This window comes from Bos indicus, chromosome 18 (assembly GCF_029378745.1).
Source record: "Bos indicus isolate NIAB-ARS_2022 breed Sahiwal x Tharparkar chromosome 18, NIAB-ARS_B.indTharparkar_mat_pri_1.0, whole genome shotgun sequence".
Classification (NCBI taxonomy): domain Eukaryota; kingdom Metazoa; phylum Chordata; class Mammalia; order Artiodactyla; family Bovidae; genus Bos; species Bos indicus.
This window is the reverse complement of record NC_091777.1, coordinates 50137014-50159647: the sequence shown is the minus strand read 5'-3', so window position 1 is coordinate 50159647 and position 22634 is coordinate 50137014. Positions and strand designations below refer to the sequence as shown.

Sequence of the window (22634 nt, the reverse complement as noted above, 5' to 3'; positions counted from 1 at the left end):
AGACTGGAGGCTGCAGCTCAGCAGGAAGACTGAGTTGCCTGGGGCTTCAGCAGGGAGGTGGCAGTGCCAGGGTTCAGGCTCCAAGTCCTGAGCCAGCGCCTGGCTCACATGCTGCCTCTGGCTCAGCAAGGTCCACTCAAGGATCGGGTCCTTCATGCCATGTGTGGGTCCCCTTTCTGACACAGCCTCAGCACACTCTTTGCCAGGCCCCTCCGGGCCGGGCCACGTCTGACAGTTTACAGGCAGTGTTGATGTCTATGGGCAGAGCGAACCCAGGTTCCAGTCCCAGCTCTCCCAGTTATCAACTATGAGCCTCAGGCAAGTGGAACCTCTTTGTGCCTCAGTTTCCCTATCTGTAAAATGGGATTGTTGTGAGGGTGTTTTCCCTTCTAGTTTTTTTGTAGCTTGTTACCGACATATAAAACCTCACAGGTAAGTGCCTGGATCATAAACTCACTCCAAAACCTGTGTCCAGGTCAGGAAATAGAGTAAGTCAATCCCCAGAAGGCTGTCTGCCTCTTGCAAGCAGTAACCACTCTCCTAACCTCCAATAGCATCAGTGAATTTGTCTAGTTTTGTTTTTGTTTCTCAAATTGAGGTAAAATTTACACAACACAGAATTAAGTGTTTTAAAGTGCACGGTTCGGTGAGTGGCCCTTAGTACTTTCACAGTGCTGCATGACCACTAGCTCTGTCTAGCTCCGGAACATCTTCATCTGCCTGAAAGGCTGCCCTCCACGCCTTGCGTAGTCAGCTGTCAGTCTCCCTCCTCCCAGCCCCCGGCAGCCGCCAGCTCGTTTCTTGTCTTTATGGATGTACTTACTTTGGACATTTCATATACATGAAGCATACAATATGCGGCTACTGAAGTCTGGTTTCTTTGACTGAGCATAACGTTTTTAAGGTTCATCTACACTGTAGCATGTATCAGACAGTACTTCATTCCTTTTTATAGACAAACAATGTTCCATTGTATCAATATATCACATTTTCTTTATCCGTATGTCTGTTGATGGACATCTGAGTTATTCCTGCCTTTTGGCTGTTGTGAATAGTGCTGCCATGAATATTTGTATACAAGTGTTTGAGTACTTGTTTTCAGTTTTGGGGGGCATCCACCCAGGAGTGGAATTGCTGGGACATACATATCTATTGTTGTTGAGTCACTCATTCATGTCCGACTCTTTGCGACCCCATGGACTGTAGCCCACCAGTCTCCACTGTCCATGGGAATCACCAGGCAAGAATACTGGAGTGTTGCCATTTCCTTCTTCAGGGGATCTTCCCAGCTCAGGGACTGAACCCACATCTTCTTCAGTGGCAGGTGGGTTCTTTACCCCTTAACTGCCAGGGAAGCCCCAACAGGTATCTGTTAAATTATATTGCTTATAATCAAATGTATTCTATGTAGTTAGATAATATAGAAAAAACTATAAAATGTCTGGGTCGCACATTCTGTGCTGTGACCCGCAGTGTGCCTGCGTCTGGCTTTTTGCGGGAGCGCCCAAGTTGCACGGGGCTGCACCGTTTCACGTGCCCACCAGCAGTGCGTACGGTTTCAGTTTCTCCAGATCCTCACCCACACTTGTTATTTTTCTTTGAGTTTTTGTTGTTTGTTTTTAATAAAAGCCATCCTGGTGGGTGTTAAGTGGTGTTTCATCGTGGTTTTGATGTACATTTCCCTAATGATTGATGGTGTTAAGCATCTTTTTATATGTTTGTTGGTCATTGTTTATTTTTGGAGAAATACCTTTATAGTCCTTCGTGTATAGTGTTTAGACACTGCGTGCGTGTGTGCTCAGTTGTGTCTGACTCCCTGCGACCCCTTGGACTGTAGCCCACCAGCCTTCTCTGTCCCTGGGATTGTCCAGGGAAGAATACTGGAGTGGGTTGCCATTTCCTCCTCCAAGGGATCTTCCCACCCCAGGATTGAACCCGTATCTCCTGTATCTTCTACACTGGCAGGCGAATTCTTAACCACTGAGCCACCTGGGAAGTCCTTCACCCACTTTTTTAAATTGGGTGTTGTTTTTTTTTTTGGTTGTTGCTGAGTTGTAAAGTTCATTATGTATTCTGGATACTAGACTCTTATGAGACATATAATATGCAAATGTTTTCATCTATTCTATTGGTTGGTTGTCTTTTTATTTTCGTGATAACATCTTTTGCACAAAATTTTTTATTTCAATGAATCCACTTTATTTTTTTTTTCCTTTGTCATCATATCTAAGAATCTGTTGCCAAGTTCAAGGTCACAGAGGTTGACCTGTGTATCCTTCTAACAGTTTTATAGTTTTAGCTCTTATTTTTAGGTAGATGCACTCTGAGTCAATTTTTTAAACCTGGTGTAGAGTTCCATGTCTGTTCTTTTGCATGTGGGTGTCCAGTTTTTCCAGCACTGTTTGTTGCAGAGACTGGTCTTCCCCAGTGGAATGGTCTCGGTACTGTTGTTGAAAATTCGTTGCCTGAAGATGTGTAGATTTATTTTTTGACTCTCAGTTCTGCTCCTTTGGTCTGTATGGCTATCCTGTGCCACACTGATTTGATTATTGTAGCTTTGTAGTAAGTTTTGAAATCAGGAAGTACGAGTCCTTTCCCTTTGTTCTTTTTCAACGTTGCTTTGGCTGTTTGGAACCGCTTGCCACATGAATTTGAATTCCGTGTAAATTTGAGGGTTGATTCTTCCTCAGCAGCAAAAAAGGGCTATTGGAATTTTGATAGGGAATGTGTTAAATCTGTATGTAAATGGCTTTGGGTAGTATTGCAGTCTTAATGCCAAGTCTCAATCCACGACACAGGATCCTTGCATTTATTTAAGTCTTTAGTTTCTTTCGGCAGTTTTTTTTTTTTTTTAATAATTTTTATTTATTTATTTCTGGCTGTGCTGGGTCTACGTTGCTGCACGGGCTTTCTTCTAGTTGCAGGGAGCAGGGGCTACTCTCGCTGTGGTACGCAGGCTTTTTATTGCGGTGGTTTCTCTTGTTGCAGAGCACAGGCTCTAGGGCACACGGGCTTCAGTGGTTGTGGAAATGGGCTCAGTAGTTTTGGCTCCCGGGCTCTGGAGCGCAGGCTCAATAGTTGTGGAGCGCCGGCTTGGTTGCTCTGAGGCATTTGGGTCTTGCTGGACCAGGGATCGAACTTGGGTCTCCTGCATTGGCAGGCAGATTCCTTACCAGTGAGCCAGCAGGGAAGCCCGTTTCGTAGTTTTTAGCATATAAATCTTTGCCTAGTTGTGCTGTTGTAAATGGATTTGTTTTCTTTAATTTCTTTTTTGGATTATTCATTGCTAGTATGTAGAAACACAATTTGTTTTTGTGTGTTGATCTTGCTGAATTTGTTAGCTCTAGTAATTGTTTTGTGGATTTTTGTGGTTTTCTGTATATAGGATCCTGTTATCTGCAAATAAAGGTAGTTTTACTTACTCCTTTTCAAATTGGATACTTTTTGTCTTTTTCTCTGGCTAGAACTTACATTACAGTGTTTCAGAGCAGTGGTCAAAGTGGAAATCTGTCTTGTTCCTGATCTTAGCTAAGGGAAAGCTTTCATTCTTTCATCCTTGAGTGTGATGTTGACTTGTGGGTTTTTCATAGATGCCCTCTTGTGAAGGAGTCCCCCTTCTCTTCCTAGCTTACTGAGTATTTTTATCATGAAAGAGTGCTGGATTTTGTCAAATGCTTTTTCTGTGTCAATCTAGATGACCTTGTGTTTTTTTCTCCCACTTCATTCTGTTGAGGTATACGACACTGATCGCTTTCCATATTTTTGAACTACCCCTGCAGTCCTGGGATAAAACCCACTTGGTCATGGTATATGATCCTTTTATGGTGCTGTCAGATTTGTGGTTTTGCTAGTTTTTGAACTTTACGTACATCGAATCATTTAGTATTGACATTTGAAAGAATTCAACAAGTTAAAGCCTCTAAGAAACTTACGATGGTGCCTGGCAGGCACATAGTCCCCTGTAGTATTATCCAATTATTGTCGTTGCTTGCTGGATGTCCTTCCCACGAGAGGAAACAAGGACTTAGAGAAGCCCAGCCTGGCTTCTGGTGGTGACTACGGGAGCCCACCCTGCCGCCGCAGTTACGATGTACACGCTTTTGGCTTGGCCAGTGGGCTGACGATAAAGAGCGTTCATCGATTTATTGGTGCGCTGGTCCCTGGCTAGGCTGGGCGCTTTGTCTTTGCTTTGTATTTGCCATCTCTCTCTTTTTTTTAAAGCAGCTTGAGACACAGTTCACATACCATTGCAGTTCGGCCACTTGGGGCCTTGAGTGTATTTAGAGCTGTGCTTCCATCACCACAGTCAACTTCGGAACATTCTCACTACCCTAAAAAAGGACCCTCCAGTCCCCACCCAGACTCGCCCCCTCCTCAGCCCTAGGCCCACTAATCAAGTTTTCATCTTTAGAAGTTTCCCTGCTCTGGACATTTTATATAGATGAAGTCATATAATTTGTGGTCCTTTGTGACAAGCTTTTTGCAGTTGGCGTTGTTATGGTTCACCCACCTTGTAGCGTGTATTAATGCTTCGTGTATCAATACTTTTTTTGGCCGCATTGCATTGCATATTGGATTTTAGTTCCTCGACAAGGGGTCAAACCCTCACCCTCTGCATGGAAGTGCAGAGCCCTAACCACTGGACCGGCAGGGAATTCCCAATACTTCATTTCTTTTAATGACCAAGTAATACTAATACTCCACCACACGGATCTGCCACATTTCGTCTATCCATTTGTTAGTGGAGGCACTTTGGAGCTTCTGCTCTTTACTATTAAGAATAATGTTGCTATGGGCATTTATATATATATAAGTTTCTGTGTGGATGTGCTTCACCATTTCATCTTAGTCCTTCGCCACCCCTCTGAGGAGCGTGTGTGTGTGTACGTACATGCGTACGTACACGGGGGCCTTGGATATTCGTGGTTAGAACAAATGGAGGGGTCGAGGAGCACATGGAGGGCACAGCAACAGTAACACCGGCCTGGCACAGCGTTTGGACATTCGATCCCCCGCACAGCTGTAGAGTGAAAACCCGCCCATGGGATTTGGGCCTCCCCTGGGACTGGGCCACGCGCTGGCAAGGATGGCTCACTGCTGGCCACACTGTGAGGCAGCTGGTGCCCCAGGGCGGTGCAGCGCCTTCCTGCCAGGCGTGACCTCTGGATCACTGGGCCCAGCCCAGCGCCCAGCCTGCGTCAGCTGGGGCCGCCTGGAGGGTTTCTCCGGGAGAAGCACACTCCTCACCCTCTTGTCCATCTTCCTCCCAGTGTGGGGCCCCTTGCCAGGCACTGCCCCCTGGGGCTGGCTGCCCTGACCTCTCTCCCTCCCGCCCTGCCTGTTCAGGTGAATATATCAAGACCTGGCGGCCCCGGTACTTCCTGCTGAAGAGCGACGGCTCCTTCATTGGCTATAAGGAGCGGCCTGAGGCCCCCGACCAGACCCTGCCCCCCTTAAACAACTTCTCTGTCGCAGGTGCGTCTTGGGGGCACATGGGGCATGTTCGTTCTACGCTGTAGGCCTGTCTGGGGTCTGTTTTCTACTCTCTCCTGCTCCACCTCTCTTTCCTGGGCCTGGGGGCTGTGTTGATCGCCAGTGGAGAGCTGGAGGAAGAAAGGAGCCAGGGCACTTTGCAGCCTTCTGGCCCCTCTGTGGCACCTGAGGCGGAGCCTTCTAGCCGGAAGCTGACCAGTGAAAGCCTGGCCCGTGCAGAACCCCTGCCTGGGCCTCATAGAACCTGCCCTCCCCCTGCCACCACCTTCCTTCCCCGCTGACCCGATGAGTCACCACGTCCTTGTCACACCGGCTAAGAATGTTTCAAAGTCACTCATCTCTACTGCCACTAGGTAGCCCAGACACGGTCCTTGCCCCACCAACCCTCTGCCCTAGCCTCAACCCCAGCCTCGCCTCTCGAGCAGCCCACCTGCTCTTTCTGGAATCCAGCCCCACTCCCCTCTCCATCCTGCTTAAAGCCCTGCCTTGGTGGCTTTCCCATGTGCTGGTGACCCCAACACGGCTGTCCCTGGCCCTGGCTGCCCTCCTGAACTCCCCACCTGGCCTGAGCTGCTTTTCTGCTCATCTCTTTTGAGTATTCTTGAGTGTCCCGTGGTGAGATCCCTCCGTGAGCCACACCATCCTTTGAGTCCCCTCTCCCTCCCTGAACTTCCCCCACCCACCCGCCCCCGTCTCTTCCGGGAGGGCCTTGTTGCCTCTCATCCTCAGGCCAGGGCAGCGACCCAGATGCTTCTACGCACCCCACTGTGGCCCTGTGGTCTCTCTGCCTTCCCTCCCCTCCCCTGCTCTGGATGGCCCCATGCCCTCCCTGGGCTTCCAGCCTCCCTTCTCTCTCCTCTACACAAAAACCAGAGGGGGCTGTTTGAGTCTGTTCTTGGCTCTTCCTGCTGCCTCAGGACACAGTCCGGGTTCGTTGCCATGCCCCCGAGCCCTGCAGGCTGGCCCCTGCTCACCTCTCCAGCCTGTCTCTCCCTTTTCTCCTTCTCACACGGAATTTGCTCTTCCCTAAGTATACCGCGCCCTCTCTCACCTCTAGGCTTCTGTGCCCAATGCCCTCTTCTGCCTTCAGAGCTCAGTACAGGGATGCCCTTCCTCTGGGAAAGCCTTCCAAGCCCCTGGACAGGGTTGGCTGCCTCTTTGAATGCCCCTCCATCCCCCATCACAGCCCTGACCACTGAACCATCGCTGTTGGGTGGGCTGTCCCCCTCACACACACACACACACACACACTGGACCTGTAGGGACAGGCTGTCTTGGTCAGTAGTGTCACGGGGCTAGCACCTGGGGGTTGACTTGGGGAATGCGGGCTGCCCCTCACACTCTCTGCTCTCACCCCTCTTCTGCAGAATGCCAGCTGATGAAGACCGAGAGACCTCGGCCCAATACCTTCGTCATTCGCTGTCTGCAGTGGACCACAGTCATCGAGAGGACCTTCCATGTTGACTCCCCAGACGAGAGGCAAGTAGGGGCCTCAATGTGGCCGCCCTGTGGGAGGGGCCAGGCTCAGTTTGAGACGAGGGGTGCAAAGGGACAGATTCCCCTGCGCCCCTACCTAGGAGTTTCCCATCTCAGCCCTTGTGCGAGCTAGGAGGAGCAGGGGTTCTCCCTGTTCTGTGTCCTCAGGTGGGAGGGTGTACTGGAATCACGATAGTTTGTTAGCAGTGAGGCGCTCTGGGCCTCTTCAGGGCCTCTGTTTATCCAGAGACCTGCAAAGGGTCAGGGAGCTGCCTCTTTGATGAGCATCTCCATTGATACAGGGGCAGGTGGTCCAGAGATTCCGTTTTTTAAAAGATCAACTTATTAATCAGAAGAGATAGCAGCTTCACCTAGTTCACAAATGCAGAACAGCACGAGGAGGTGTGTAGCGAAAGCGTCACTCTCACTTCAGCCCTGCACGCTGTGTCCCCACCACCAGGCTGACTGCTGTTCTTGCGTGTCCTGCAGGAGCTGCTTCTCACTGATTGTGGATAAGCTCGTTCAGACATCACTTCTGTGCCCTGCTCCTCTTGTTTTTCCTTTTTATACAAAAGGTGGCACCGTGCCCAAACTGTTGTTTTATTTAATGCATCTTGGGGACTCTCTCTGCTTCTGTGTGTATACAGAGATGCTGCTGCTGCATTTTTCTTTTCAACAGGTGTACATCTGTGTACCTGAGTTTAGCAGTTCTTTATTAATGGTGATTGGGGTTATTTCGACCTTTTGGGCTTATTAGAAGCAGTGCCACAGTCTACGGGCCATGCCACCCTGAACACGCCCGATCTCATCTAATCTCAGAAGCTAAGCAGGATTGGGCCTGGTTAGTACTTGGATGGGAGAAGCAATGCCACAGTGAAACAACTTGTGGTTACCTTGTTTGACATACTTGCAGGTAAATCTGTAAGGTGGATTCTTAGATGTGGAATTGCTGGGTCACAGGGAATATGCATTGGTAATTTTTATTACTAATTCTGTTGGTACTAGGCATAATAGAATTCTAATTCTAAGAGGGTTATGCCTATGTCTAAGGGTTCTCACAGCCTGTGTTTTCAAACATTCAACTTTTTACCAAACGTTTGGTGAGTGTGTGTCCTTATGTGTCATGTGCTCAAGGGCCATGTGAGTTTCTGTTTCTGAATTGTCTGTTTATGTCCTTTGTCTGTTTTTCTTTGGGGTACTTGGTCTTTTGCTTATTTATTTCTGAAAGCTCTTTATAAATTAGAGAGCTTAGCCCTTTGTAATGAGTGGCAAATATTTTCCCCTCATGTTGTCCCTTTGGGCTTCACTTTGATAGATTTTTTTTTTCCTTTTTTTTTGGCTGTGCCGTGTGGCATGTGGGATCTTCATTCCCTGACCAGGGTTCGAACCTATGTGGCCTTCATTTTGAGAAACATTTTTTTAGCTTGTCTTTGGGGTGAGGATTCAGCTAATCCTCTGGAGCACCCTAAATCAGTGCTGTCCAAGAGAAGCTTCTGCTATGGTGGAAATGCAGTGTCCAGCAGGGTAGCCACTAACACGTGTGCCTGCTGAGCACATGAAATGTGGCTCATGAAGCTGTGAAACAGAATTTTGTATTTTATTTAATTAATTTAAATTTAAACAGCTGCCTAAGGCTAGTGGCTGCCCCAGTGGGCAGTGCATTTCTAGAGTGAAAAGACATGCTACTGTAATCTAAACTGTGTCATTGCAAAGCTTCCCAAGGTCGAAAATATACTTGCCCCACTATGGGGAACAGAATGGTCATCTCAGGCCCCCTGAGATATTACTCAGATGAAAACTGGGCACAGGAAACACGGCGTGCCAGTAAAAGCCAGTTGGGATCAGAAGGTGCATAGGGTCTACGCGTTGGGCTGAGTTTTGAGGAATGGGGGAGGAGTCAGCCGCGGAGATAGGAAGAAGAAGGTGGCTTCGGGAAAAGGGACCAGCCTATGAAAAAGCCTGGATGCGAGGCAGCCTGTCATCCCAGGGATCGCAGAGGGTTCTGCATGACTAAAGAATCAAGAGCTAAGGGTCTTGGAAGAGGGGAAGTGGAGGCCTTAGAGCTGGCGAGCTCAGCCGGCGCCTGGGCTCCAGACGGAGGTCCCCACAGAGCTTGGCAAGCAGTGAATCAATTGGGGTTTGTCACAGGGTTGCCGGAAGATTCAGGGGGATGATAAACAGGAAGCCCTGGACTCAGCAGTACCTGGCACACGCTTTGCAAGCCTGGAGCAGGAGCCGTGGGGAGCCGACAGAATTTTAGTAGCAACAGACCTGCTCTAGTTTCCATTTTCATAATGCCATGCTCTTTGGCGTGGGGAAGAGTCCCTTTACTGAGACCGAAGGGACTGGAGAGGCCCCACTTTCGTCCTTTGCTTAGTACCTGCTGCTGCCACTGGAGAGAAATCTAATGGGATTGCTCTGAGACCAGACCCCAGATTCCTGACCTTAACCCTAGGGAAGGCATGAGTCTGAAACCCAGGAGAGGGAGGCTGCTCTGCTCATGACTGTCCTCGTTGCCCTGCCAGGCCTGAGCCTGGGGAGCGGGGGTGGGGTGGGGGCCGACGGGGCCACTCCGGTGACCGGTCACCGCTGCAGCAGCCTGCTCGCTTCCTCCACCAGCAGGCTCTCCCCAGGGCAACTGGAGCAATTCCACTACTCCCTGCCATGACTTCTTGTTTCAGGCGGACGGGACAGTTGAAAGACCACTGTCGTAAATGAACAGCTAGATACCCTGCACTTAGGTTCAGCAGTTGAGCATATGCCGTGTTGGCCTCATCTGGCTGTATTTTATGCTGAATCTTGAACTTCTGTTCATACTTTGTGACACTTTCCTCCTTAATACATCAGCAGGCATCTCCTAAGAATAAGTAGCTTCTTCTACAGAATCTTGGTGCCCTTATCACACCACAGATGATTATTTGTAATATTAATACTTACTAACATCCTCCCCAGATCTGAGCCATAGTTTAATTTCCCCAGTTGTCCTCAAAATGTTGTTTTTCAGACCAGGATTTGATAAACCAAGGTACATGCTGTCTGTGTCCTGTTATAATCTAGTTTAGCCTTTGTGTCTCTTCCCCCACCACGACACTGATTTTTTTATTTATTTGTTTTCTTTTTTGACGAGCCAGACTGGTTGTCTTGTAGGATGCCCTATACTCTGGACGTGTCCTATTATTGTCTTTTGGCACTGTTTGCTTTGTTCTTCTGTGCCTGTATTTCCTGTAAACCGGAAATTAGGTCTGAATTAAGGTTGGCAAACTGTGGCCCAACCTCCTATTTTTATAAATAAAGTTTTATTGGAACACCACGCCTATTCACTTACCAATTATCTGTGACTGCTCTTTGCTGTCCTGTGGCAGAATTGAGCAGTGACCGAGTTGTAACAGAGACTGTGTGACCTGCAAGGCCGAAAATATTTACTCTTCAGCTCTTTCCAGGATAAGTTGGCAGACCCCTGGTCTTGGCAGGAATATTTAACAGGGCATCACATTAGTGTGAGCTTTTTTAATGGAAATCTTACCGTGCAGCTTCTGTTTGGAATTCTGAGGCTCTTAGTCTCACTTGGAGTAAACTCCAAAGTTGATGCCCTATTCTACAAAGACCTGCTTGATCTGGCCTCAGAATACTTTCCTGCCACCAGTTCCCCCACTTTAGCCACTGTGGCCTCCATGCTGTTCCTTAAACATGCCAGGCACATTTCCTACCTCAGGACCTTTGCTCTTGCTATTTGCTTGAACTCCTCTTCCCCCAGATGTCATTATATTTCTGCTTTTAACTTTGTGGGGTCTCTGCTCAGATGTCACCTTCTTGGAGGGTCCTGCCTGCCTTCCACTTCTGTTACCCTTAGCCTGCTTTATTTGTCCTCATAGCATCTATCCTACCTGGTGTGACATTTTCTGTTTGTTTATTTGTGCCAGGAACATAACTAGGTGTTCAGTAAATATTTGTCAAATAAATAAAAGAACAGTTAGGACTAATGCTCTGTTGAGCCAGACCCTGTTCTAAGGTCTTCACATGTATTAATTCACTTATCCTCACTACACCTCCAGGCAGGAGTTCCTCACCTGCTAAACAGACATAATGATGAGACATAATGAGACTGAAGCCCAGAGAGGTACAAAATAAAAAAAGAAGATCTGAAGGGCCTATGTTTTCCCTGCCAAGCAGGGCTGGGCCTGAATCAGCCAGGGCAGCCCATTTGAGAGTGTCTGAGCAGAGGGGGACCCCAGATGCCTCCAGCTGTGAATGCCCCTCTGATTCTGAGGGGGACCCTGGTTAGGGGAGAGGGCCCCATCTGGCATCAGACCAGTGGTCAGCTGTTCTTCCCGAGGCTGTGACAAGGACAGCCCTGTCACTTCCAGGCCACTGGCCTTCCCTCCAGGGTGCAGTTCATTCTGTTCAGCCGGATGGCCCAGGATCTAGAGTCAGACCAGCCACTGTGCCGCTGTCCCAGTGGGGCTCAGTGGTTATGAGGAACTAGAAGGATGTGGAAGCGTCTTGGCTCGGGGGGCCTGTAGAGTCACACCACCTTTTCTCGCCTCCGAATCGTCTGCCACCATCTCCTCTTGCTGTGGGACTAGCCTTGTGCTTCCTCTTGAGACTCTCAGCCTATACTCCACACAGCAGCTGCTGACTTAGAGCAGAAAAGTCAGGTCCTGTCAGCCCTGATAGACCCTTCCAGGACTTCTGTGATGTGAAGGATCAAGACTTAACTCCTTCACGCCGTGGCCTCCCTCCTGTTCTCATCTCTTCCATTCCTCTCTCTCTGTTGGCTGGGCCTTCCACAGACACCCCAGGCTCCCTCCTCAGGGCCTTCGCCATGCTGGTTACTCTGCCTGGATTCTTTTCCCTCCTGGCACTTCACAGGGCTGCCTCCTCTCCTCTGTTTCACTTATTTCACAGCCAAGTGCCTGTTCTTGGCCCTGGGGAGGCCCCATGTTCCGGGGAGGTCCTCCAGGTCCTGACTTATGTGCCACCTCCCTGGAGAGGCCTTCCCAAGCCACCCTCTGAGCCGGGGCTTCCTCTCTGGCCCCTGCCTTGGAGCCCTGACACAGGTGTCTTGAATGTTAGGCCTGGAGCTACAATGGGGCTGGTTCCCTGCTGCACCCCCAGCGCCTGGAAGAAGGCCTGGCACACAGAAGCCACTCAGGAGGGACTGGCTGGGTGACTCCTCACAACCCTTTGAGGTGTTTGCTCTGTCCTGAGCACTTGATGTTGGTGTCTCATTCCTTCCTTGGATAGCCCTTGGAAAGTCAAGTGGCCCGTCTATGGTTGCCTCAGGAAGGGGCAGAGCCCGGAGTCCCTCCAGGCCTTCCAGCTCGAGTCTGTGCTCTCAGCCGTGGTGTTGGGCCCAGGGAACGTGGTGGGCAGACGGAGGTCCTAGAAGTGAGGCCGCCCAGCATCCCACGGCCATTTGGCAGTGGGGTGAGGTCAGGCCCAGCTCCCCCTGCCTGACGCCACCCCGCAGAGAGCGTGGCTGGGTTTGTGTCCCTGGGCCTCTGCTTGCTAACTGCCACTGGGTAACTGTCAGCCCCTCTGTGCCTTGGTCTCCTTGTCTGTAAGAAGAGGTGAATAATAGTACCTCCTTCAGAGGTATGCAGGGAGGACTCAAGGAGTTACTTCACATGAAGCACTTCAGCAGCTCTGGGAGCAAGCAAGTGGAGGGCCCTTGTGTTGTTCAGTAAGGGAGGTCCTCTCGGAAGGTGGGCTAGAAACACGGCGGGGTCAGGGCTCCTGAGAGGCTGCTTGCCTTTGCCGTGCCCTTGGGCTCTGTGCATATAGCGTGGTATCCCTGAGCCCACTGGTGAGCGCCCCCAGTGCCATTCCCCTGGGCTGGAGGGCCTGGAGGAGCGCCGAGTGTGGGTCTCAGTGCCATGGCCCCCTGACTGTGGAACGCCCACAGGAGACCCCACCTCCGTGAGCCTCAGTTTCCCATTGGGAGCACGGCTGCTCCCTTTGCAGCCCTCTTAAGGAGCATGGAATGAGGTGGTGTGTCTGGAACCATTATTTTCCTCAGCGTTTCCCTGGGAGCTTTCCTTTGAGGGGTGGAAGGCCCATCAGCCCCAGCCTGGGGAGGAAGCTCCCCTCTGCCCCAGACACCATGTTGCAAACCCTTGAGGAGTATCCTGGACAGAGGCCCTTGCCTTTTCTCTGAAATTCTGAGTGCTGCAACCTTGCTACCTCGGTCCAGTTGGAACCAGATCTGGGGCGTGTCAGGCGGCAGAGAGTCACCCCCGACCAGCCTCCGTGTGCACCCCCGTGGGTTCTGGCTCCAGGTGGGATGGTCCAGACCCCTCCAGTGGAATCTTTAGCCCCTTCCTTGAGGCGAGAACTTTCTCTGGGTGCTGGTTTTGTACATGGCAGCTCCCCAGCGTCTCAGTGCTGCCTGGGTGCTGAGGAGGGGGCGAGCTGGGGGGAGGGGCTCTCCCAGTGCCAGGGCTGCTGTCTGAGCCCCAGCTCTGCAGTGCGGAGGCTCCATCTCTTGTCCATTCAGGCTCCTGAGGATGGACCGTTTCTTCCTTACAGACAGACGATAGTACACACACATCTTGGCCTGCAAATTCTTTTTCCATGTGGTAGTCCCTCACAATCTCTACATGTGAGGTATATGCCTTTTTTTTTTTGTAGTATATTCAAACCATTTTAGGAGATGTGTGATTTTTTTTTTTTTTCTTCAATCCATAGTCATATACCCAAAGTCAGCATTTTCAAATTTCTAAGAGGACAGTTCTGGTCTGATAGAGCATGTCGCTGGGTATGTTCCCCTCCCCCACAGTTTTTGGAAACAGGAATATTAATGTAGGGCCAGGGATTTGTCCCATTACTTGTTCCAAGGAGGGCTTGGGTGAAACCTGTTGAGAAATGCCCGCCTGAGGTATTGGGTTGGGAAGGGGAGAGGCTTGCGCCGCTTGGCCTGGCTGTGCAGCAGGCTTAGGGCCAGCCAGGGCTTTGGCTGCCTTGCTCAGTCGTTCCCCACACGTCTCCCGAGTACCCGCTGGGGGCCAGGTCACAACCAGCCCCAAATCCCTGCCCTCGTGGGGCGGACACGTGTGGCATCCGGGGCCCCCAGACTCTGCTCAGGCTTGGGGAGGGCTTCTGTGCCAGCCCCTGATAATTGCGCTCCCAGAACTCTTGAGACTGTCTTAGGAAGCAAGGTCTTCTTGAGTGAGTGAGGTCAGGAGAGAGGCAGAGCTTCTAGGTGTGAACTGGGATCCTGGGACTTGGGTACTGCTTTTGCTCAGCAAACCGTGGAACTCAGCTAGAGCTGGTCACATGGCTTTTACAGACATGATCAAAATCCGTAGGGGGCTCAACAAATGTTGGGCTAAACCCCTAAAATTGTGTGGTGGGTCCAAACTAGAGGAACCAAACTAGTGGGTCCAAACAATTTAGTATCATTCAGCTTCATCCTTTTTTCTTTTTGGCGTGTGGTCTTTTTTACTTGGGCTTCCCAGGTGGCTCAGTGGTAACGAATCTGCCTGCCAATGCAGGAGATGCAGGAGACGTGGGTTCATTCCCTGGATTGGGAAGATTCCCTGGAGAAGGAAACGGCAACCCACTCCAGTATTCTTGCCTGGAAAATCCTGTGGACAGAGTAGTCTTGGTGGGCTACAGTCCATGGGATCACAAACAGTCAGACACGAATGAGCACAGCAGACAGTTTTTTACTTATTTCTCCTAGGTGTATTTTTCCCCTCTGTACAGACCAGTCTGTTGCAAGTATCAAAAGAAAATTCTTTCCCAGCGAGTTTAAATCATGAGTGACAGAACTAGTTTATTGTTCTTAAACCTGTCTCCCTTCTGCTGGGACCTGCTTCCCTGTTTGGCAGCGTCCCCACCCCACCCCGCCCCACCCCCGGTCCCACCCCCAGCAGAATGGCCCCTGAGCCACCCACCCCCAGACAGGTGCCTCCAGGGGGTCCTGTTGGTCAGCTCTTGCCTTATAAGATCTCCACCTTCTTTGGCAAATGAACGCTTCCTTCTGTTCTTGGTTTTCTTTTACAAAACACTGGTCACTTGTATGCATGAGCTCGTCATTCGTTCCCAGGGCCTCAGAGGAGCATTGTCTCCCTGGTTCAAGGCTCAGGAAGGCAGCTTATTTCCCAGAGCCTGTGAGGAAAGGTGGTCTCCCCTCTAGTCATGTAATTGCTCCTCGATTTCAAGTGGCCCTCGGGTCAGGCTCTTGGTGGATCCACAGGTAGTCTCTGTTCTTACTCTAGTCTCACCCTCCCCGATCTGCCACAGCCAGGGGGGCCTGTGATGGTTCAGCTCCCCTCGGTCAGGCAGATCTCCCCAGAATGCTGGAAGGTGTTTTAGTCATTTGCTTGTGGGGCTCAGCCCCTCCTGCCCTGAGGCCCAGGCGCACCAGGACTCATGGCTCCCCGGACGCGTCCTCACACAGGGAAGAGTGGATGCGGGCCATCCAGATGGTTGCCAACAGCCTCAAGCAGAGGGGTCCAGGGGACGACCCCATGGACTACAAGTGTGGCTCCCCCAGCGACTCTTCTGCGGCCGAGGAGATGGAGGTGGCAGTTAGCAAGGCGCGGGCCAAGGTGGTAAGTGCCAGAGCTGGAGGACGGGGCCTGCCAGTCTGTGAGCACTCTCAGCCCTGCCCCCCTGGAATTCCATACCGAGAGCTCAGGGCCCCGGCCAGGACAGTTCCTGACTGCCCTGTGGGCGTGGTGATTTCAGGCAGTAGATGGCGTGGTACTGCCCTGGGCCCACGGGATGCGGGGCAGCCTCATCCTGAGCAGTGGTGAAGACCCCTGTGCCCCCACCTTAGAGCCCTAGCTCAGCCCCCCAGGGCCCCGTGCCTGGGAAAGCTGATGGTGGGAGAGCCTCAGTCTGAAGGCCACCTCAGAACAAACAGTTGCTGCCTGGGGCCTCCCTGCTCCCGCCTGAGCATTTTGGCAACAGTGTCCTTTGAATTTTCTCTTCTCTTTGTTAAAATTTCTTCCCACGGGCCACATGCCAAGCTCTGACTGCCCAACTCTCTCCCCATCCCGGGCAGACCATGAATGACTTCGACTATCTCAAACTCCTGGGCAAAGGCACCTTTGGCAAGGTCATCCTGGTGCGGGAGAAGGCCACTGGCCGCTACTATGCCATGAAGATCCTGCGGAAGGAGGTGATCATCGCCAAGGTAGGCCCTCCCTGGGCTGCTGTGGGCCAGCCACCGTGGGGCCCAGCCCGGAGCGTGCCTGTGGTCCGGAGCACACTCCAGGCGGGACACCTCCTGCGTCTGCTGCTGTGTCCCCTCACCCCCAGAGCCACTGCTCAGTCCTGTGGGGCCCTGCCTGCTGAGTCCCCCACCCTCTGGACACCAGGGAGGAAGGAGAGAGTCTGACAGGGGCTTCACCCAGCAGGGCCTGGGGGGCCCACTAGGGCGGGGCCTTGGCTTAGGGGGTCTCAGGAGGAGGCTGGGCTGGAAATGGAATTCTGTTCCTTTTCTTTTACTTAAACTTTTTAAACTAGGAAATTCTTAAAATACGTAAAAACTTTTAAAGAAAAATATAGTGGATTGCCCAGTCTAGTCACCGAGCTTCAGCACTGCCGTTTGGCCAGTCTTGTTTCATTAGCTCTGCTCTCATCTCTTTTTGTTCTGAAGCGCCTTAAAGCATGTTCTGGGCATCAGAGATTCCCAGACATACATGCTTAGCTTTGTATCTTTAATAGGTGATGATCTTAAAGACTGTGATTGTGGTACTGTGGTCATGTCCAACAAAAATTATCAAGCCCTAGATATCATTGGTGTGGGGCAGGGCTTCTCAGCCTCAGATGTGACATTTGAGACCAGACCATTCTCTGCCAGGGGGGCTGTGACGTGCCCCCGCATCCCTGGCCCCTACCAGGGCAGCCCTCCACCCCTGAGTCAGAAACATTCTTAGACATTGTTACCGATGTTATCACAGTATCCCTGGAGACAGACTTGCCTCCTGGAAGGATAGCAGGTGTCTGGGCACCACACTCTCGGGTACACTCAGTACCAAATTTGAGCCCCTGTTAGAGCCCTGGGGGCAGGGGGGGCGCCCTGTGACACTGCTGCTGGGCCCGCACCGTGAATTTCTGATTCATGGGTCCCAGGAGGGGCCTGATAATTTTTTCCCAAATTCCCAGGCCACACCGATGCTGCCAGCGTAGGGACCACACCCCGGGAATCATTGCTCACAGCCTAGAGTCCTGACTCGGTCTAGGTCCTTCAAGGATGTGTATAGGGTCGCTGCCATTTATAGGAACACCACGGCCTGTGGCGTCACCTCAGGCCCCTCAGTGTCTGCGCCCCGCGCCCCCCCGCCCCCCACCTTTGCAGACGCCAGACTTGGCCCGTGGGGCGGGTGGTGACAGCCGGGCCCTCCCTTGTCAGAAGTCTCCATCAGCTTTTCACTGGGTGGTTTTGACAGCGAGTCACTGCGTGGCCGTGTCTGGTCCGGTATTTCATTAGGGCTTGTGAGTGATCATTCACGTTCTCTGCATTAGTTAGGAACGGAGTTGGAGTTCACCAACCCGTTCCTCCCCCATCTTCTCAGGCTGGAGGTGGGGCGTGAGGCCGACATGGCGCTGCCCTCCAGCCCTTCACCCAGCCTCCGTTTGCAGGATGAAGTCGCCCACACGGTCACCGAGAGCCGGGTCCTGCAGAACACCAGGCACCCGTTCCTCACCGTGAGTAACACTTGTCTCAAGCAGGGTGCACACGTGGGGCCTCCAGGCTGCCCTTAGGACGGAGCTCGGAGAAAGGCAGCCCCCGGTTCTGTGGAGCACGGATTGGTGTTGGCTTGGTGGTGGGGGTGCAGCTGTACGGGCTCCCCGGGTGGCCAGAACTGAGACACCAGGGTGGCAGCTTCTTTATAGACGGTGGCTTTGTGTCAACCCCTCAGCCGTCTGATGATACCAGATTATGAAATGGCCCCAGGAGAGCATGGCTTCTCTCTGTATTGGTTAGAGGTGCTTAGTCCAGCGGGTTGAGTTTTAGGAAGTAATCCTAGAAGCAGATGTACCATCACTGTGCTGCCTGTCCACTTAGGCTGAGCAGACAGACACCTCTTGGGCAGCAGTCTCCATCGAGACCAGCAGATGTCAGTTGGATGGACTAGGTGGAAAATGGTTTAAGGGTCGTTTCTGTAGCTCACTTGCTGTTCGGGTGTCCTGCTGAACCAAAGCACTTGTTTAAATGAGACCTTATGAGGTTCTTCAGTGTGGAAGACAGGGAGCAGTAGAGTTTCTTGAGCAGGGGGTCACCTAAGGGTCCTCTGAGGAACTCTGTCTGGCTCCTTAGAGCACAGTTTGAAAACTACTTGTTTGTTGGAGAATCACTTGTCCAGGCTATCTGGGGAGTTGGCTCCCAAGCCACTGCCAACCCCCAGCCAGCAAACCTCACATGTGTGTGTAAGTTCAACAGTTCTCTGTCCATGGGATTCTCCAGGCAAGAATACTGGAGTAGGTTGCCATTCTCTTCTCTGGGGGATCTTCCCCACCCAGGGATTGAACCTGGGTCTTCTACATTGCAAGCAGATGCTTTACCACTGACCCACCAGGGAAGCCCCTAAGTTTTAACACACTGGACTGTAAAATGGGAAGAAGAGAGACGTGAAACAGCTGTGTTGCTCAGAACATAGTTTGTGCCCTGGCTGTGTCTCTTGGAGGCTTAATTAGAGGCAGAGGACAGGATCGTTGAGCCCTGTAACCCCTTCCCTGCTGTCAGAGCCAGGAGCTCCCTCACTCCCCACAAAAGGTGAAGATGCGATTTGAACCCTGGTCACGTTATTCCCACGACCTTGGCCAGGGCTGCGGGGGAGAGGGCGGGGAGGGGATCAGCAGCGCCGTGTCTCCTGGGACCCAGCAGAGAGCTAGCCATCTTCCCACGTCCCACGCTGCCACCTTCTTTCCCGCAGGCGCTGAAGTACGCCTTCCAGACACACGACCGCCTGTGCTTCGTGATGGAGTACGCCAACGGCGGCGAGGTCTGCCCCCAAGCCCCGGCCTGCCCTTCTGGATGTCTCGTTCCCGGGTGTGGGGGGCAGAGGGAGACTTACTGGAGTGTCTTTTTCCTTTCGCTCCCTCCCCTGAGGCAGGTGGGGAGACAGGCTCAGAGATGTTAAGTGGCTTGTCTGATTTCACAGGTTTAGTGAGTTGGGGGGCGGGATACAGACTGAGGTCCAGAGGGCTGTGGGGTGGTGGCCGACGGTGCTGCAAGGATGTTCTCAAAGGCTGCAGAGAAAGGGTCTGTGGGTCAGGATCCCTGTCCTCTACTTTCAGCAAGTTCTCCTGATGAGAGATGTCAGCCACTCACCATGCCCACCTGGCACCCACTCCTCACCCCCACACCTTCTCTCTCCGCCACTCACCGTGCCCACCTGGCGCCCACTCCTCGCCCCCACACCCTCTCTCTCCGCCACTCACCGTGCCCACCTGGCGCCCTCTCCTCACCCCCACACCCTCTCTCTCCGCCACTCACCGTGCCCACCTGGCGCCCACTCCTCGCCCCCACACCCTCTCTCTCCGCCACTCACCGTGCCCACCTGGCGCCCTCTCCTCGCCCCCACACCCTCTCTCTCCGCCACTCACCGTGCCCACCTGGCGCCCTCTCCTCACCCCCACACCCTCTCTCTCCGCCACTCACCGTGCCCACCTGGCGCCCACTCCTCGCCCCCACACCCTGTCTCTCCCCCTGGTGTGACTCACTGGTTTCATCCCGCACGTGGTCTCATCTCACGGCTTGTTGCCGCTTGCTCACGAGTCGTGTTCCTCTGCCTCCTTGCTGTTGCTCCCTCGTTTGCCTGCCCCTTCCTGCAACCGCCCCCCGCCAGCTCTCCACTTGGCGCCTGTTGTCTGGCCTTCCCTCTTTATCCCTTGCTCACTTTTTCTTTCTTTGTCGCTCACGTGAGTTTTTCTGTACTCACTGTCGCTCGCTTGGTCCTCACCATTACTCGCAGTTTGTGGGGCAGGTGTCACCACATCACCGGGCTGAGTGCCATCCTCCCCTCCTCTGGGCCAGGGGTCTCACCCTCCCTTCCTCCCTCCGCTGGCAGCTGTTCTTCCACTTGTCCCGGGAGCGTGTCTTCACAGAGGAGCGGGCCCGCTTTTATGGAGCAGAGATCGTCTCAGCCCTGGAGTACCTGCACTCGCGGGACGTGGTGTACCGCGACATCAAGGTGAGCAGGCCACGCCCGGGCCGCGCACCCATCTGCTGAGCTTCCCTTCCATGGAGGGTCTGTCTTGTCCTTCTTGGAGCTGAGCCTCCCACCCAGGCCCAAGGTGGTGGTCTTGGGCAGGTGGCCTGCGTGGGGCCCTTCCAGGCCTCCTGGGAGCAATGGCGAGAGGGTGTGAGTTGGTCCAGGCTCTTCAGAGGATGGCCCGGCAGAGTCCACCAGCGCCCGGCACACACGTCCGCTGCGAGCCGCCGCTCTGCCCTGGGAGCATGCGCCAGAACAGGCGCTTGTGTGCGTCTCCGTGTGGACACACACGCTCCAGCAGCTCTGTGCACACGAACCCCAGATGGAAGCCGCCCAGTGCCCACTGTTGGAGAGGGCATAGAAGACGTGGTGGTGGACCCACAGCTCCGTACAGCAGTTCAGGAGGACAGGCTGTGGCCTCACAGGCTAAGGCTGAGGGGCTGCCAGAACAGCTGAGTCTGTGTCACTCACAGTGTATGCGTAGGTGGGAAACACTGAAGAAAAGCGCAGAAATGAAGTCCCTTTTCTGTTGGAGGAGGTGGTGGCTGATAATGCAGCGGGGCACTTAGAGCTGGTGGTGTTTCTTGACTCGGTGGAGGTTACACAGAGGCCCACCGAAGTGCCCATTCGTGTTATGTTCAAGAAAAAATAGAAAGGTAGTGTTCAGTGTTCCACATGCCTGAAGTGTGACCACCACCACAGTGGGGGAAGCCACTCAGGCAGGACCTGGCTCCCATCTCCCCCTGCCCTGTCTTCCCAGCTCCCTGGGGGCTGCAGGGGCTGCGGAGGTGCTGGGTCTGCCTCCTCCCCCCGAGCCTCAGAGGGCCTGACCCCTGCTGGGGGGGCGGGTTGCTCTCTGACCCCTCCTCCCAGCACCCTGGCCCTGCCATCCCTGCCCCCGGCCACGACCCCCCACCCCAGGGAAGGGCAAGGGCGTGTGGGGTTTCGGGGGCGGCAGAAAACCCTGAGATATATGCTGTGTCTCTGACACGCTGACTTATCCTGCAGCTGGAAAACCTCATGCTGGACAAGGACGGCCACATCAAGATCACTGACTTCGGCCTGTGCAAGGAGGGCATCAGCGACGGGGCCACCATGAAGACCTTTTGTGGGACCCCTGAGTACCTGGCGCCCGAGGTGTCTGGGGTTGGAAGGCCAGGGGAGGCGGGGCCCCTCAGCCCAGGCCCCTGAGGGCTGGCTGCGGTTCCTTCGGCGGCCCCTCATTGCCCCTTCCTGCTCAGGTGCTGGAGGACAACGACTATGGCCGGGCGGTGGACTGGTGGGGGCTGGGTGTGGTCATGTACGAGATGATGTGCGGCCGCCTGCCCTTCTACAACCAGGATCACGAGCGCCTCTTCGAGCTCATCCTCATGGAGGAGATCCGCTTCCCGCGCACGCTCAGCCCTGAGGCCAAGTCCCTGCTTGCTGGGCTGCTTAAGAAGGACCCTAAGCAGAGGTGAGGGCTGGCCTTCGCCCGGTGCAGCCCAGCCCAGCACCGCCACTTCCCTCGGCCTGCAGGGGGCAGTGTCCACAGGTTCACAAGCCGGTGGAATGCTTGATGTGTGCTGATTGACCGGCCCTACAGGTGGCACTTGGCGCGCTCCCTTGGCCAAGCCTGTCCTTAGGCCCCGCCTGCCCTGCCTAGTTTCCCGGGGACACTGAGGAACAGAGTGGCCGTGCCTGGCCTAGGGTGACAGAGCCAGGATGTGAGCGGCCGTCTGTGGAGCCCACCCTCTCGGCTTGCATCCCCATCCCTGGGGCCAGGTTGGAATCTCCAGGTTCTGACTCTGGGCACAGGGACTCCCTCCCTGAGCCCCAGATCCCTCCTCTGTGAGGTGGTGGAGTGTCCCGGGATGTTAAAGGTGGAGTCGTTAGAGGTTATCAGGGCCTGCACCGAAAGCCTGTCTCCCAGGACCCGGCTGCCCGGGAGGCGGGTGCTCATGGCCGTCTCTGCCCAGGCTCGGCGGAGGGCCCAGTGACGCCAAGGAGGTCATGGAGCACAGGTTCTTCCTTAGTATCAACTGGCAGGACGTGGTCCAGAAGAAGGTGAGCCCACTGCCTGCCTGCTCCCCACAGGAGCCCAGCCTCTCCTGGGTGCTCCTCTGGGACCTGAGGCTGCCTCCTCTTCTCCACAGCTCCTGCCACCCTTCAAGCCTCAGGTCACGTCTGAGGTCGACACAAGGTACTTTGACGACGAGTTCACCGCCCAGTCCATCACAGTCACGCCCCCGGACCGCTGTGAGTGTCTGAGGCCCCCACTCCCGTGGGCGTGGCTTGGAAGCGGGGCTCGGGGGGTCTGCTCTTGATCCAGTTCTCTGGGAGGAAGTTCACAGGGCCCTCTCTGTGTCTGGGCAGTTTACCCTGCAGTGAGCTCGCCAGGGCTCTCACTGTCGGAGGAGGGGTCTGGGCAGGAGACCCAGAGGAGTGGCCAGTGTCCATTATTGGCTCCCTCACCGCTCAGGGCTTTGGGGCTGCATGGATGGTTCCAATGAT

General features: G+C 53.6%; 1 protein-coding gene across 2 annotated transcripts in view; it reads left to right on the top strand.

The window, feature by feature from the left end:
* AKT2 (AKT serine/threonine kinase 2) overlaps window positions 1-22634 on the top strand; it is a 47555-nt gene that overhangs the window by 22650 nt on the left and 2271 nt on the right. For both annotated transcript variants that reach the window (XM_019979332.2, XM_019979333.2), the window contains exons 3-13: window positions 5347-5475; window positions 6861-6972; window positions 15374-15527; window positions 15983-16114; window positions 17566-17631; window positions 18861-18929; window positions 19998-20120; window positions 21150-21278; window positions 21383-21597; window positions 22100-22187; window positions 22277-22379. In XM_019979332.2, coding sequence (XP_019834891.1) covers window positions 5347-5475; window positions 6861-6972; window positions 15374-15527; window positions 15983-16114; window positions 17566-17631; window positions 18861-18929; window positions 19998-20120; window positions 21150-21278; window positions 21383-21597; window positions 22100-22187; window positions 22277-22379 — 1320 coding nt within the window. The remainder of the gene's footprint in view (window positions 1-5346; window positions 5476-6860; window positions 6973-15373; window positions 15528-15982; window positions 16115-17565; window positions 17632-18860; window positions 18930-19997; window positions 20121-21149; window positions 21279-21382; window positions 21598-22099; window positions 22188-22276; window positions 22380-22634) is intronic.